Below are 18093 nucleotides of genomic sequence, written 5' to 3'. Positions count from 1 at the left end.
TTAGAGAGTTTCTCTTCTTAAGAGGTACTTCCTTTTATTGAGCCTCATCTCTGTCACCATAGATTCAACTCATTGACTTCTGGGCAAACAGTCTAGCCATATATGGTAAATCTACATGTCAAGTATTTGAAAATTGAGCAATTGCAAAATTGCTCTTTTGCATTTGCTCCTTAGGTTTTGTTTGTTTTGTTTGTTTGTTTTTATTCCCTGGGCCAATATTACCATATTACCAAATTCCTTAACAGAACTTCATTAGGTTTGACATTGAATCCCTTTGTGATCCTTTTCATTTTTTTTTAAAGTATATTTGTCTGGCAACTCTCCTTGAATTAAATTTCAGTCCTTTTGAATTATTAAATACTCTATAATGATGATTTGGGTTTTGTTTTTATTTCCAGAATATATTTTTGTTTCTGCTACAAGCTTCAGTATGGCTTAGTCATAAATTTTCTTCTCTAAAAATGTTTTTATATGGAGTATGTTATTTTTTTTCAAATCCTCATGAGTAATTTAATCCTAGAATTAAAATCACCTGTACTTGAATATTACTTTTGAAGATCATTTTAATGTAATGAAGGAAATTTTGAAAATACATTTTACTTTTATTATTTAAATATATTAATTATCTTTTTCCTATATCAAACTCATATTCTGCCATACAGTGTATGAAGAACTTTATGCATAATTACCTTCTGCATAAAGCCTCATGTCTTATAAGTAAAGGATTATCCCTATTTAAAGTTTAGGCAATTGAAGCTTAGGGAATTAATGTGCACATTCACAAAGCTTTTTAAAGGCTGTTCATAACCACTATACTATAGTGCTTGATCTTTTGTTTCCTTAAGTGTTTTTGTGTGTCTTCTTTACTGATAATTGTGTTCAGCACTGCCATTAAGTAAGCAACCTTTCACTTTAATTTATGATAAAAAATTATTAAAGTGCTTAAACATTTTAAGTATTTTTTAACATGAAAGAGGCTTTAGTTTTTCATTAAACCTCAGAAATAATAAAGGAAGTTGATGGCTCTTTTTTTTTTTTTTGAAGTATGGGGGGCCAGGGATTGAATCCAGAACCTTGTATGTGGGAAGCTGGCATGCAACCAGTGAGCCACATTGGCTGCCCTCAGTAGGTTTTTTCATTTGTTTTGCTTGTTTGTTGTAGTTTAGGAGGCACCAGGAACCAAGCCTGGGACCTCCGTGTGAGAAGCAGTTGCTCAACTACTTGAGTCACATCCACTCCCTTGATGGCTCTTTTACCTTTGCATTTGAGAGGACAAAAATAGGGAACAAAATTTCAAGGAAGTTAGAGAACCATTGGTATGATTTTTTTTAAACTATTGCATATCAGAGATGCTTCAGGACTACCCCCAGGTTTGATGATTCAGTAGAAGGTTTTTGTTAGTGGCTGGCACCCTGTTCCAAAATTCCAGATTCTCAAAAAGAAAATAGGTATCGAGCATAAACTGCATTGTACAGTTTAGGCAGAGTGAGCCTCTCATTATTTAGAGAAAGTTTTATATCCCTATAGGGAATTGTTTACCAGCCAAGTTCCCAAATGCCAGTGAAGGACCAGCCTTGAAAACAGTTCTTCCCAATGATAGGCAGTCTCAGTCCTTCTATGTTCAGTGTTATCAGAGATTCAAGAGGCTTTGGGTAAATTAGGTACTCTTGTTCATTTGGTAATATAGTGGGTATGATTGAATTAAAATTTTTTTCATTGAAATAGTATCTACCTAAACAGTATGTTTGCTGAAGACATTTATATATTGCCCTTTGTTTATCAGTGTATTCCTATAGCTGTTGATATCAGTAATTGAAGGAATTGAATTTCTATATATGGAATTATTTAAGCAACCAGTACCTTAATTTCCATTGAAAAGTTAAGTAGTGGAGGTTGTTGTTGTTGTTGTTATCATACTTGAGAGAAATAACTACAGCTATTCTAAAGTGTATATTTAGAATAGCCATAGTTATTCTAAAGTATATGTTTTATTATTTGAGCTACCTAAAATTATTATTGTTTTAGAAATGCTATATATGTAATCATAAATAACATGGTTTGGTAACTTTGGCCTTATGGTTTTGTAAGCCAAACTCTATCCAGCCCATATAAGATCTCCTGTTAAGCAAATAATTCTGTTTAAGAAAATCTATCATAGTCCTGTCTCTCATTTTCCTATATTATCAATTCAGAATAGGAGATATTCTATTAGTCTGGGGCTGTTATTTCTTGTTTACCACCATGTAGTCAGTGCCTAACACATTGTGTGACATGCAGTAGGTGCTTAAAATATTTAAGTGAGAAAGAGAACTAGTGTCATGTCAGGGAAGCTTAGTTCATAGCATACTAGAAAAATGTAGGAAAGAGGAATCACCTCTGTTACTTCATAGAAGTTGTCAGGAATTTTCCATTAATTTTTTTAATCTAAATGACTCTGGAAATAATGAGACAGAGAGAAATAGGGAGAGGAAATTTGTTTATTATTTAAAGGAATTGGCTGTATAAGATTTTTAATAGCCTGATTTCTCCTTGTAGACCTTCTAAGAATTTTCAAAGTATAGAATGAATGCAGTCTGACTCCTTTCCTTTCTTGTTTTCCCCGTTTTGAAGAGAGGCATGATTATAGAATTTTTCTTTCTTAAAAATTATTTTATACGCCTGAAATAAGAACAAGGCCTAGAGAAGCATTGTGCCTGGGAGTTTCCTCCTGACAGCCTTCATGTTACTCAAATGTGGCCAGGCTCGAAGCCAAACTCAGCATGTAGATGCAGTGCATTATCCCCAGTGTGGGACATGACATCCGGGGATGAGCCTCCCTGGCACCGAGGGATCACTACCAAATACCAGCTGAAGATGCAACTAGAAAATGACCTTGAATTAAAGGTTCAATGCGGACCAGCAGAATATCCCTGTCTACATATAATAACATGACTTTAAAATGCTGTTTGACCTAATGTAAGGGGGAAATGGAAAGGAGAAATGAGTTTATATGGCTATGAGTCTCTAAAAAGGAGTCTGGAGGTTGTCAGAAGGATTGCCCTTATGCACACCTGAGCAGAGTCTCAGAGACAGATAAAGTAGATATAACCCCAGGTATTGGTTCTTTTGAGGGCTAAAGAGACCCACGGGTTCTATGGTCATGGGAGATGGGGTTCACTGCCATGTCAGATGGCCCTTTTTTGGAGCTGATGTTTCTGTGTGATGGAACTGGACTCAGATGGGATCTCTTTCCACAAGACTTTCATGCTACTTTACTGGAATTGTAGTTGGTGTTGGGGTTTAAGATATATTTAGGGGATTTGAATCTCTGGACTGACAATATGATAGCCACGCCCTGAACCTCAACAGACTTCAACTCCTACACTCTGATTTATTGGACTTACCCCACTCAGCTAACATGGAGTTCAAGAATGTCAACCACCACACCATGGAGCCTAGAGTGCCTACAACTGAAAGCAGGAGGATTGCATCCAGTATCCATGTGGAATCTAAGCCCCTTCTTGACATAAATGTGCAGTGGACACAACCAGTCCAAGGTCCACAGAGAAAATGTGGCATTGGTGTGGAAAGGGTGGCCATGGTGGCTGCTGGGTGCGGGGAATGGGAGGAAGAGATGAGATGGGGAGGCGTTTTCGGGACTTGGGGTTGTCCTGGGTGGTGCTTCACGGTCAATTACGGGACATTGTAGATCCCCCCAGGGCCCACTGGATGGAACGTGGGAGAGTGTGGGCTATGATGTGGACCATTGACTATGGGGTGCAGCGATGCCCAGAGATGTACTTACCAGGTGCAATGGATGTGTCATGATGATGGGAGAGAGTGTTGCTGTGGGGGGAGTGGGGGGTGGGGACGGTGGGGTTGAATGGGACTTCATATTTTTTGAATGTAATATTTTTTTAAAAAAGAATAAAAAAAAATAGGAGTCAAAAAAAATTATTTTTACCCAAATATAAGATATGGACTATAGTTAGTAGTAAGATTTTTATATTCTTTCATAATTTGTAATAAATGTTTCACAACAATGTAAATTGTTAATGGTGGACTGATGTATGGGGTCCCAGTATGATGTTATACGTGTTTGTTTTTAAGTTCACAACTTCTCCTATACACTAATTGTTTATGTATGCTCATATATGAATTATATACTTCAAAAAATTTTTTTAAAAATGGTACCTAAAACAGTGCCTTGCCCACAGCGAAGTTGTAATAAATGCTTAATAAAACCAAATGCATAACCCCATACCAGCTGTAGCTGAAACTAGATAGGAAACAAAGTAAATCAGCAAAAGCTCATAGTAATAGATTAATTTTTTTAAAATTATTTTTATTATTGTGTTACCTAAAGATTTAATGAATTGGGAAAAAGAAAAGATGATTACCAGTTAAAGAGGCTGCTTCACCAAAAATGTTTCCTTTACAGCAACACCCAGGAGTCCTCCCAGCAGCTGACTTCTTCAGTAGCCTCAACTCAGAACATAGCTGAGAGCCCAGATAGTCTAGGCTCTGCCAGACCGGGGGTTGCCAGGCTCTCTACTGCTGCCGCCTTCAAGCCTCTGGGTTCCACCAACATTATCAAGTCTCCAAGCTGGCAGCAGCCGATTCAAGCAGGTATTCCAAAGAAATCTCTTGATTCTTGCTTTTTTAAAGTGTAATTATGAAAATGTGATCTGGGATATATGATAGAATTCACTGCTGAAACTCATTCTCAACCGTTTTAGATTGATAAAAGGCTGTAAAGAATAGCCATAACTATTTTTCCCTTTTAAAGTATTTGTAAACATTCTCTGTGTTTAATTTGATACACTTGCCATTTGCTATTCATAACTATAGTATTGGGCATTTCCTTGCATTTCAGACTACTAGTCAGAATCATGTGTTGAATAGTAAATTATTTGTTTGAATAGTAAATTTGAAGTCTTATTTCTTAAGGATATATCCTGGAAATATTCCTCCATTAGATTTTTAGTTAATTGAATTAGAATACATTTTTGTTTTTTTAATTATAGTGTTTCAATATATTAGACACTAAATCTATTCATTTATTTTAAATTATCATTAGAAAAAAACTAATTCTTTATACAATTTATTTCATAGTGGCATTTTGTATAGTTTAGATTTATAGTTACAAGTTGCTAAATTTGCAAAGAAACTAGAGTTTTGTGGGAAAAGAGGATAGGTCATCACATACATGTAAGCTAGACTGTTTTAAAGGAAAGACTACTTTATTGCTTTTTTAAAAACTCTTTATTTTGAAATAATTTCACACCTCCAGGAAAGATGCAAAAATAGTAAAAAAAAAAAAAAAAAAAATACAGAGAACTCCAATCTACCACCTACCCAGATACCCAAACTTAATTCAACTTAACATTTTGCCACATCTGTTACATCAGTCTATGTATGTATTTTCTAGACATGTGAGAGTAAATTGCATACATCATGCTCCATTAGCACTTAATACTTCCATGTGTATTTTCTAAGAACAAGGATGTTCATTTATGTAACATTAAGTGCAGTTATCAAGTTCAAGAAATTTAACACTGATAGAAGGCATACAGTCTATATTCCAATTTCTTCACCTTTCCCAATTATTCTGTTATTTTGGAAGCTTAAAATATTTTGACAAATATTGTTTACCTTTGATATTTCTAGACTATCAACTTAGCAAGGCCTGTTATTCTCCTGGGGGAAAAAAGGCCAAGAAGTCTCCGCCCTATCCATTTTGAATTATTTCCATTTACTTAAAGCTTACTTACAACAATGGAGGTTTGCTGTAATTACTTTGCATGTTTATTAGAATACAGAAAGTAACTTTCAGAAAAACTCCTTTGGTATGGTAATTACAAGGGAACAGGAGAATGTTTCTTAAACAGTTCTTCAAGGAAAAGACAATTTCTGAGTTAGAAGCTTAAGGGAGAACATAAAAGATATATACTGCAGAGGGAAGAAAGTACATATACTGTTTATGGAAATTTAGAAACTTACAGTGAAAATACCCTCTCCCTCTTGAAGTGAAAAGAAAAAATTTCAGTTATGTTGGGACAACTGGAAAATACAGTACAGCAATATTACCTCAAGAGGGCGATGGAAGCCTTTCTTTTCTGAGGCTAATTTGTTAAGTAATCAAAGTAGGTGAATAACTCAACTATAACCATGATTCATATATTTAGTATTTAAAACACTTTATTTTTTCCAGAAAATATAAGTGAATTTAATATAAGCAAAATTATAACAGCACAAAACATTATACATTATCTAACATTATATAAAGCATTAAAATTATGAAAAGAATTTATTTTTCCATCGTGAAGTCATGTGTGAATTAAATCATCATTCTCAGCTCAAATCAGAAAATATTTGTTATACTCCTGCTGGTTATCTTGTTCTAAGTCCTATAAACTGGCACTTAATGAGTTATATTAAGTAGAAGTTACTTTTAACTTACACTATTTAGTTAAAACCCTCTATATAAATTCAGTTACCAGCACCCACTCAAATTCTTTTATTCTGCCCTACCTAGTTAAAAAAAAAAACACCTTCAAATCTACTCTTACTTAGTCTGATAGTTTAAAAATCTTCTTAATACACCTGAAAAAGTTTGTTATTCTTATTGTTTTGCTTAAGAAGATGATAGCTGTCTCATTATGGGTTTTTGTGTTCTTCACAATTCACTTCTGAATATACAGTTTTAATTAAAGGGCTGCTTCAAACTAGAAAGGTTAAGTTGATGGGCTATCGTGAATTTAGACAAAGCATTTAAGAAATGTGACAGGGAAATGGGTGTAGCTCTGTGGCTTGAGCATCTGCTTCCCACATACAAGGTCTGGAATTCAATTCACTCTACCTCCTAAAACAACAGCAACAAAAACATAATCCTTGGAGAGCAGATATAGCTCAGTGGTTGAGCGCCTACATCCACATACAAGGTTCTGGGGTTCAATCCCTGATACCTCCTTTAAAGAAACGTGGGGAAGCAGATGTGGCTCAAGCGATTGGGCTCCTGCCTACCACATCAGAAATCCATAGCTCAGTTCCCAGTGCCTCCTAAAGAAGTCAGTGAGCTGGCACAGTGGGCAAGTGCAGCATGCTGACAGAAGATGATGATACCACAAGAGACACAGGAAGAAAAACATGATGAGAGAGACAAAAAAGCAGGGAGCAGAGGTTTCTGGTGCCTGCTAAAGAGGATGAGCAGAACGGTGAACTGGTGCAATGAGCAGGCACTGTGAGCTGACATGACAAGATGACGTAGCAATAGACACAAGAGGAAAAACAGAACCAGAGACTCAACAAAGCAGGGAACAGAGGAGGCTTAAGCAATTAGTCACCTCCCTCCCACATCCGAGGTCCTGGGTTTGGTTTCCCGTGCCTCTTAAAGAAACAAGAGGAACAGACAAAGCAAGGGAAAACAACGAAGGGGAGGGGAGAGATAAATAATTTTTTTTAAAAATCTGTAGCATTGCTTTTCTCTCTTGTGATAATACATAGCAAAAAAACTGATACCTTTCCCACCTCCCCTTTCCCACCCCCACAGATCACCAAATAGTGTTTGTTACCAACAATGCAATTTCTGAACAATTCCTATAGGTGGGAGTGGAGAACAAAATCAGTGAATTGCAATTTGTGACCTAACAGTTGATCCTGAAATCAGTTTAATGGATCATAGACAGCGTTTTGAAAGAGTGGAACGGAGTGGATAGAGTATATATCTCAATATGTTTCACATAGTAAGTGTAGGTATCATTTTGTGAAAACTTTGTTTCAGTTTATATATTATATATAGTTATGTTTGTATGTATGTTAGTGTATGTGTATACTCACCAACACATGCACACATATATTTTGGATCAGAAGATAAAGTGTATTTCTTATTGTATATTATAGTGAAAAGAGAAAGCTTGAAAATCACTGATTTAAATAGGTATTTCTGTCTTCTGTGTATTGTGTGATGACTAACATAGCTTGAAATGATGGGCCAAGAAAAAGACTGCATTGAAAAGACTGATTAAAATTTCTATTACCTCCACTTAAGTCCTAATTTTAAATCTTAGATCATTTCTCTTGTGGTGTTCTATAGCTTCTGTTAGCCAGAAGTCTTTCAAGAACACAGTAATGTTACACCTATTGATAAGTAGGAACTAGGTATATAGATACCAGCATTATAGTTTAGAATGGATCATCTTCTTTTTCTCAGGCATATAGTTTACACCACACACACACAAGCTTGCCAGTGATTAACAAAGACCTAAACACTGAGGATGCAAAATGATCGAAAGTTCAAAGTCTGGATGAACGTATTAAGATACAAAAGAAGTAAGAATCCAAGCTTGAATTTTACGTAAGCTAGCAATACTGAATCCTACTTGTCCTGCGCCTTTGGTGATACTTTCATAATTAAGATGCAATAATCTTTTTAGAAACATTAACTTTAATCTAGAAAAATATATTAGAGGTGAGGTTTTTCTTGTTATTTTTCAGATTTAGGAATGTATACTTTTTAAACTTACATGTGAATTCATTTTTTATTTGTTATATATTAATTCACCATATTTAACTTATGTTTGCATTGACTGTATTCACTAGTGATATATATATATATTTTATTAGAGAATCTGTGAGTTTATAAGCCAATTATGCATAAAATACAGGATTCCCAAACACCATCCTAACCAACACCTTGCACTAGTGTGGAACATTTGTTATAACTGATGATAGAACTTTTTAAACAGAATAAGAATGGTACTATTTTTTTTAACAGTAGTTACCTTTGTTAAAATGGATAAAAGATTACTAAAATAGTTCTAACTATTGTCTCTTATTTACATTAGGTGTATTTTTCCCACATACCACCTTATTATTACCACCTTGCTTTAGTATGATATATTTGCTGTAATTCATGAAAGAACATTCTTATGCTTTTACTGCCGATAGATTTTATGTGCATATTATATATATAAAATTAATAAATAGTTAGATAAAACCTTCATAAATATAATGGTAAAAGTTGGAAAATATGTTCCTGTGTGTTGCACAGTCCTTTTTTATAGGTGACCTCATTCGATTTGTGATGTTTATCCTAGATTTTATTTAGGTTATTAATATTAGATTAGGTAACTTTAGTTCATTAGATGCAAATATACATATAAAATATTATCTTACAAATCCAGTCTTGAAGTCATGAAGAGCCATTATATGTTGGAAGCACATCAGTTTTCTAATTTTAGTTTAATCTATACAAAGTAAGAATGATTAAGTCATTATACTGTAAGCAGTGCCTTGCTAGATCAGGCCCATTGTTCACTGAACTCAGTTTTCTGACTGGTGGTGCCTTTTAGGGTATGCAGTTTAGAAGTTTAGAGATGTTCCCCAAATGGAGCATTTTTGAGGCTCCATCTATTAAAACAGAATATGAAAATGTCTCTTATAGCATGGTTGTGAAGATTAAATGGTATAATATCTGTAGAGTGCCTAATACATAGAGGGTACTTAAGAAAAGCTAGATTTCTAACCATTTATTTCTGTTACTAATAACATTAATAACTTTCACTATTACCCATTCAACAAAAAAACAGTTCTCATATGACTTCCCTGCTTGAAAACGTTTAGGCCTTTCTGCTACCCAGAGGTTAAATGTCTGATTTCTTAACAGGGCTTGAGGTCCCCTTACAGCCTTATGCCAACCTTCTTTTCCCGCTTCAGCTTGTACTGTTTTTCCCTCATATTTCCTATACTTTAGTCACACTAAAGTTCATAAGTTCATAACATACCTTGGACACACACATTTGTGTTTTGTAGAAGTTGCTCCTTTTATGTGAAATGCTTTTGCATACCTCTTCCCCTCAGAAACTTCTCTTCACCAGATGTCACTTCCTTTGTGAAGCTTTCTTGATCCCTCTAAATATTTACCTATTCATTCTCTGTGCTCCTACAAAGTTTTGTTGGTGGCTTTATTATAGCATTCATCATATTTATTTTAACTGATTGCATATCTGTCTTTTAGTATAGCTTTCAGATCCCCTTAAGGACAAGACTAAGACTTACTAATCTTAGTTTTACAAATACCTGGCACAATTTATAGGTCCACAGTAAATGTCAATGAATGAGTAAGTGGGTGAATAGGTCAGTTTGTATTATTTTGGACATCTTATGATTTAAGGGATACATAATTCACTTGCCAAAGAGGTGAACCTGCCATAGGAGTTAAAGTTGTGAACATAAGCAGTGCTATAATTAGTACAATATTATTTATTTCCAGTAATTAAAATTATTAATAATAATAGATCTGAAGTCCTGTAGTAAGAATTTTTTTTTCCTAAAAAACAATTAGGAATGTATGACATGTAGAGAATAAAGCAATGGAGTGCAGAGGGAATATTAGTGATATGGAATATACCAGATTGTCACTGTAGATGCAGAGCACCAGTAAAGAACATAGAAGTGAGAAAAAAAAGGTACAATGAAGAGTTAAGAGTCAGATTACAAGGCTCATGTCAGAAGATGTAGAGATCTGTATCAATGGAAAGAATAGAAAGAGATTTGGATAAAGTTCCAAGGACACAACCTTGAGGTGCAAATTTATTTGATTATAGTGGAGTCCTATTTTATGTAGGAATAAATAATGTGTGTGACTAAAGCAAAATGACATGTAGTTAGTAATGGACAATAGAAGTATTTTAATAATCTCTCATAATTGGACATTTTTAGGAAGAGGCAAGGAAAGGGAACTTTAAAAAGTTCTGAAAGAACTTGGCCTCTTGGAGGAAGAGCAAGTGGTTCATTTAGTTCATTATGTCTAGTGACTGGAGAGAAGGAAAGCTTCATTAGTTAACAGGGGGGCTTTGGATAAAAGAGCTTTGGACTTGATACTGAAAGAGAATTATAAATTTTTTAAGATGGGTGGTAGAACAATCTGCATTATTAAAAGATCATTATAGAACCAGCAAGATGGCAGCAGATTAAGGCGCTCCTAGAGTCAGCTTCTGCTACAGGGCAGTTAGTAAACACCCAGAGTGATCTGGAGCTAGCTGAAGTACCTGTTTGGGGGCTCCAGGAGACCAGAAGAGCATCCTTCACATACTTGAAAGAATAGAAGAAAAAGACTGCCCATCTACAGAGAAGATTTGTAAGGAGAGCATTCCACGCCATGGAGGCTGGTGCCCATCCTCTATTGGAGGCTCAAGTCACCTCGGGAGCTGTTCTGTGGCCGTAATTGAAAGCTCCACTTCCCAAAAATGGGGGAGGAAGAGACCGTTGGACACCAACTTCAGCTATGGATGAGTAAATTCAATGGGCTACAATATAATCCTGAGAAGAGGTAAAGTTTGAACCTGTCCAAGCCAGAAAGAGGCCAGTGGCTGCCATTTCAACTCTACCCCTAGCATAAGGGGAGGTGGGGTGGATTGAAAATCACAGTACTGGTAGGGACCAGTTTCTTTCCATCCAGATCACATTACAGGTCTAGCCTAAGCTCCAGCCCCACCTACGGCTGGGGGGAACTGGGGAGACCTGCACAACCCTTTCCAGGAAATTACCAGCCAATCCCCAGAGGCCAGTGATCATCCTACTTTGGCAGCACAAGCTGCCCCAGGAGCTATTCTGTGGCTGGAATTTGAAGCTCCATTTCCCAAAAACAGGGGAGGAGGAGATGGTTGGCCACTGATTTCAGCTGCTGATTGGCGGATTCATCTGGCTAGAGTATAACCCTAAGAACAGCTAAAGTTTGAACTTGTCCAGGTGAGAAAGAGGCTGGTAGCACCATTTTGTCTCCACCCCTAGCATGAGAGGAAGCCAATTGACCAAAAATCACAGTTATGGTAGGAACCGGTTTCTTTTCACCCACATCAGCCTGCAGCCCTAGCCTAGGCATCCGCCCCACCTCTGGTGGGGAGGAGGCTGGTGGGCCCTGCACCAGTCTGTCCAGGTAACTGCAGGTACATTTATTTGGCTGGCACAGATTGAATAATCGGAAGTCTATCAGGGAAACTGAGGTCATCTTGGACCTACACTGTATAGATTCCTGCCCTCACCTGCTGCTCCATCCCCGCCCCAGGCATGAAGGAAAGCTTCATCAGTCTCTCTAGGCAACTAGAGTGTAGGCCTGCATAACTTGGATTATTCCACACAGCTGTAAGTTATCCCTACCTCTGGCAAAAGAGAAAGTTGGAAGACGCTTCATCGGTCCCTGGGGTAATGAGGGCAGCTTGAGCCTCCACAGCTTATAGGACCAACTACATCCTTGGTTCCTACTGCATAACCAGTAAGGGAGAAATGGCAGGAAACCCTAAACTAAAGAGAAAATCTGCACCCAGAATAAATACTCCAGTAAGCCAGATTCTAAGACACCAACCAGAAATTAATAATCCACACCAAGAAACAGGAAGATATGGCCCAGTTAAAGAAACAAGGTAAACCCCTGGGTGACATAAAGGAGTTGAGACAACTAATCATAGATGTTCAAACAAATCTCAATAAATTCAATGAGATGGCTAAAGACATTAAGGATATTAAGACACTGGATGAGCACAAAGAAGAATCTGAAAGCATACGTAGAAAAATAGTAGATCTTATGGGAATGAAAGGTATAATAAATTTAAAAACATTGGAATCATATAACAGCAAATTTGAAGAGGCAAAAGAAAAGATTGGTGAGTTTGAAAAAGCCTCTGAAAGTGAACATAACAAAAGAACATATGAAGAAAAAAAGTGGAAAAAAATTGAACAAGGTTTCAGGGAACTAAATGACAGCAAGAGATGTGCAAACGTATGTGTTGTGGGTGTCCCAGAAGGAGAATAGAAAGGAAAAGGTGCAGAAGGAATATTTGAAGAAATAATGGTAGAAAATTTCCCACCTCTATTGACAGGTGTAGATATCCATGTCCAAGAAGCACAACGTACCTCCCATCCAAAATAGACCAAAAAAACCATCTCTGAGACAGATAAACTAATCAGAATGTCGAATGCCAAAGACAAAGAATTCTGAGAGCAGCAAAAGAAAAGCAATGCATAACATATAAGGGATATCCAATAAGATTAAGTGCTGATTTCTCACCAGAAACCATGAATGGAAGAAGACAGTGGTGTGATATATTGAAGATACTACAAGAGAAAAACTTCCAGCCGAGAATCTTATATCCAGCAAGATTGTCTTTCCAAAATGAGGGCAAGTTTAGAATATTCACAGATAAACAGAAACTGAGAGAATTTCTAACCAAGAGACCAGATTTTCAGGAAATTCTAAAGGGGGTGCTAGAGCCTGAAAAGAAAAGAAAGGAGAGAGAAGCCTAGACAAGAGTCTAGAAATGAAGATAATATCAATAAACTGAAAGTGTCAAAAGAGTAGTGAAAATAAAATACGACAGATAAAACTCAAATAGTCAGGAATAAACTTAACCAATGATATAAAGCACTTTTATTCAGAAAACTACAACTCACTGTTAAAAAAAGGCCTAAATACCTAGAAGAACATTCCATGCTCATGGATTAGAAGACTAAATATCAGTAAGATGTCACTTCTATTCAAATTGACATACAGATTCAATGCAATCCCAATAAAAAGTCTACCAGCATTTTTTTTTAATTGAAAACACAATTATCAGATTTATTTGGATTGTTAAGGAGTCCTGAATAGCCAGAAACATCTTATAAAGGAAACACAATCTCTCCTTTCTAGACTTGGAATTATATTACCTAGCTATAGTGGTAAAACCAGCATGGCATGGGTATAAAGACATACACATAGACCAATAGGAACCAAATTGATGGTTCAGAAACATAAGTATGGTCAAGTGATTTTTGATTAGTCTGTCAAACCCACACAGCTCAGGCAGAACAGTCCATTCAACAAATGGTGCTGAGAGAACTGGATATCCATAGCCAAAAGAAGGAAAGAGGACCCCTATCTCACACTTTATCCAAAAATTAACTCAAACTGGATAAAAAACCTAAAAATAAAAGCAATAACCGTAAAGTTTTTAGAATAAATTGTAGGAAGATCATCAAGACCTGGTGGTATGTGTTGGATTCGAAAGGAGATAATAGGAGAAAGGACATGGACTATTGATATTTAATGTATATAGCAGTTTTAATTAGCTTTACTGTAAAGTATGGAAATGTATAGAATCTATGGTAACACTTAGTAACAGCTAGTTTATAAATGGGAATGTAGCTGAAAATGGTAGTCTAGGCATGTAAATGCCAATTAACAGAATGCTAGAGAATATTCTAGGAACAGAATAGCACAGTAAACCAAGAGGTAGATGAGAATTGTGGTATACAGATGCAAGAGTGTCCTTTGTTAGTTACATCACTATTGCAGGGTGGTGGGAATGTGGAAAAGCATAGGAAAAATACAACTGGAGTGATCTTTGGACTGTGGTTAGCACTAATAATATAATATTCTTGCATCTATGCCCAAGATGTACTATGTTGATAATGGGGCAGTATGGAAAATATATGCCAGATGTACACTATGGATATGGTAACAGTCAGATGATATTATATTATTTGCAACAAATGTTCTACCACAGTGTGGTGTGTTGATGGAGGGGTGTTGCTTGGGAATTCTGCATATGTGCATGATTGTTTTATAAGTTTACAACTTCTGTCATAGAAATATATTTAAATAATAATAGGGTGGGTTGGAAAAATACACCAAATATAATATAAGGACTATAATTAGAAGTAAGATTTTGACAATATTATTTCATAATTTGTAACAAACATCTCATGACAATGCAAGGTGTTGGTGGAGGATTGATGTACGGGACCCCTGTATGATGTTATGCATGTTTGCTTTGTAAGTTCACAACTTTTTCTATACACTTATTGTTTATGTATGTTCATGTATAAATGATATAAGAATAATAATGGGGGGGTTGGGGAAAATACTTTGGTTAGTAGTAATATTTTTACAATGTTCTTTAATCATTAGTTTAAAAAGTTTTGGGAAGCGGAGTTGGCCCAATGGCTAGGGCATCCGCCTACCACATGGAAGATCCAAGGTTCAAACCCAGGGCCTCCTGACCCGTGTGGTGACCTGGCCCACGAGCAGTGCACACAAGGAGTGCCGTGCCACGCAGGGGTGTCCTCCGCGTAGGGGAGCCCCATAAGGAGAGCCACCCAGCACGAGAAAAGTGCAGCCTGCCCAGGAATGATGCCACACTCAGAAAGCTGACACAGCAAGATGACGCAACAAAAAACAAGACACAGATTCCAGGTGCCACTGACAAGAATACAAGCAGACACAGAAGAACACACAGCAAATGGACACAGAGAGCAGACAACTGGGGGGGAGGTGGTGGGGAAGGGGAGAGAAATAAATAAAAAATAAATCTTAAAAAAAAAAGTTTTACAGCAATGCTAGGTATTGGTGGTAGGGTGAAGTGCAAGAGTCCTGTATGATGTTATATATGTTTGCTCACAACTATTACTGTACATTTATTGTTTAGGTATGTTTATGTACGAATGATATATTTCAATAAACTTTTTTTAAAAAGATCATGTGTTTAAAAGATCATTATGAAGGTGGTATGGAGATTTGATTGCAGTCTTAGAGACCATTTAAGAGATTTGGTGTGGTAATCCATTCTAGAGATAATAAGTGACTTTTACCCTGGGTGTTGGCAATGGGAGGAAAGAAATTCCATGAGCAAGAGAATGGCAAGGTACTTAAACTTTAATGTGACTGGGAGACAAATTTAACTGTTGCTTTACTAGCGGCCTTCATTCCCTGTAGAGTATTTACATATCTTCTGTTCAAACACAGGTAGAAGATGGTACTCAGTTTAGAAAAATTATATGTAGTTAGAAAATTGAATGTCTTTAGATTTTTTATATAACGTATCAATTATAAAATATGAATCTGGAGAATTTCTTCTTGTAATGTGCTTGAGAAATAAGTTAAAATTTACTTTAATGAGATACCTACTCTTTTAATGCAGTTGTTCCTCTGATTGCATTTATTTTCCTTTTTCCCATTTTCTAAATGTTGTCTATTTTTCAGTTTATAGTTGCAAATATGAGATTTGTGGCTTTGGCATGATCTTTGTTGCATTGGTATACTTGTGCTATATGTTGTCAAGCAAATAAACATTATGAGATGGGAAAATGGTTTCTTCCAGGACAAAGTAAGAATAATTCTAGAGACCCAGTGTTCAAAAATTAAATACTCATATTGTTATCTGCATGTACTTCAAAGCTTCAATTCCATAAGTGTATTTTTTTAAATAACTACATTAAGTACAGGTTTGTTACTTCCCATTTCAAATTATGTTGATTTTGAGAACATCTGCAGTGATACTCAATAAATGTATTTATATTATATATTGAATAAATAACAGTTGATTGCTCAGCAATCATAGAATTATATAGTATTGGCTAATACTCTATTTTCTATATTAAACAGTATCACTTTATTTCATAGAGCCATTTAAAGTAAAAAGCTTTTATGTTTTCTATCAGAGTACTTAATGTTTTCCTGGCTAAGCTGAAAATTTTCCTTTTGCTGTTTTCATTAGACGTTCTTACAGAATGCTAAAACAATACCATCATCATGCTTTCTTTAATTGTATGTACACCCAATTCCTAGTGGAGCCCTATATACTCTTTATGTACCCTGATATTGTTAAGAAATTAATGGATTTCCCTCCCTTCTTTTTCCTTCTTTTTCTTTCCCTTTCTTCCTTTTCTTTCTTTGCTTCCTTTTATTAAGTGCGTCTATGGAGACAGGAATTCTTTTGAGGAAAATAAAGGCATTTAGTTGATATTACAGTGACAGTATATTGGTAGTATTTTATCTTTTCATAATGTATATATTCTTAACCTCTGAGATACCATACTGAACAACTATCAGTTTGTTCAGGGAACAAAATGTAGGGAAATAACCAATTTCCCTACATTTAAGGTATCATTCCTTTTATATGAATTAGGTGATATATACATATACACACATATGTATATACACATACTATTATTTGTGAATTGTTTTTTTCTTTATGAAACAGTTTTGACATTTTGACATATAGTAGAGACACACAGGCTGTTAATTGACTATGAGATTTGTAAAAATTGGCGACTTTTTTTAAGGATATACGTTGCTTTGCATTTTGAAGTATGAGGATAGTGAGCTGTTAACAGAAAAATGATAATTTGAAGGTTGTTTGAGGGTTACAGTAAATTTCTTTGGTCACATGAAACAGAGGAAAAGATATAAACTTAGCTTTCAAAGCAAACATTTAGTTGACTTTAGCTTCTGTTATACCCTGTCCTGGGGAGTTTTCATTATCCTCCTTGGGGACTTGAAACTCAAGAGCATAATGGGCAGCCTAAAAGGAAACAAACTAACTCGTTTAACTTTAAAGTGGTGGGTTTCATTGATTAGTAGTAGTAGTGATATTTTTCTAATACTTTAAATTATACAAATCATCTTTCCATATATAGTGTACAATAAGATGATCGTTAAAATTTTATGTTAAAATGGGCGTCATTTTAACAGTGAGGTAAGAGTCTGAGAGAAGTCAGAAGTCAAAAGAATTGCTCGGAATTATAGTGATTGGAACTGTTGTTTTTTTTTTTACTCTGAATAGTGGTTTTATAACATCAGTGAGTAAATTTGAGGAGGACTAAATCTAAAGGAGATAAGAGTAAGAAAGGAAATTACTATTTCTTTAACTATCCCAAATTTCATTGTAGGCTTTTGCCAGAGGAGAAAATCAAGATAAGTATATTTATATAACTAAGATGTTGCATTTATTGGTTCCATTTTTAAAATTTTTTATGAATAAACTGCTACCAGTTGCGTGTGTTTCATCTCTTCTGATAATGTTTTACTGCTATCTATTCTGCATTTTGACATCATTAAACTGAACAGGCATGGCTAAAGCTTTCCATTGTTGAAACTGAGATGTGAAGTATGTGAATATGCTATACCTCCTTATATGCCAAAGAGATTTGCTTTTTAGAATCAGGAATCCCAGATAGGAAAAAAAAAAAAAAAGTATATATTAACTGCCTTCTTTCTTTTCGTCTAAATGTTCTTTTATTGGAATTTATTTTCATTTTGGAAGCTTTACAGTGCTGATACAAGTACATATCTGTAAA

General features: G+C 35.5%; 1 protein-coding gene across 11 annotated transcripts in view; it reads left to right on the top strand.

The window, feature by feature from the left end:
• Window positions 1-18093, top strand: part of PDLIM5 (PDZ and LIM domain 5) — a 235059-nt gene that overhangs the window by 169793 nt on the left and 47173 nt on the right. For all 11 annotated transcript variants that reach the window (XM_058295329.2, XM_058295348.2, XM_058295300.2 and 8 more), the window contains one exon: window positions 4421-4608. In XM_058295329.2, coding sequence (XP_058151312.1) covers window positions 4421-4608 — 188 coding nt within the window. The remainder of the gene's footprint in view (window positions 1-4420; window positions 4609-18093) is intronic.

Source organism: Dasypus novemcinctus, chromosome 1 (genome assembly GCF_030445035.2).
Source record: "Dasypus novemcinctus isolate mDasNov1 chromosome 1, mDasNov1.1.hap2, whole genome shotgun sequence".
Taxonomy (NCBI): Eukaryota; Metazoa; Chordata; class Mammalia; order Cingulata; family Dasypodidae; genus Dasypus; species Dasypus novemcinctus.
The sequence above is the reverse complement of the archived record's forward strand: the minus strand, read 5'-3'. Positions and strand labels throughout refer to the sequence as shown.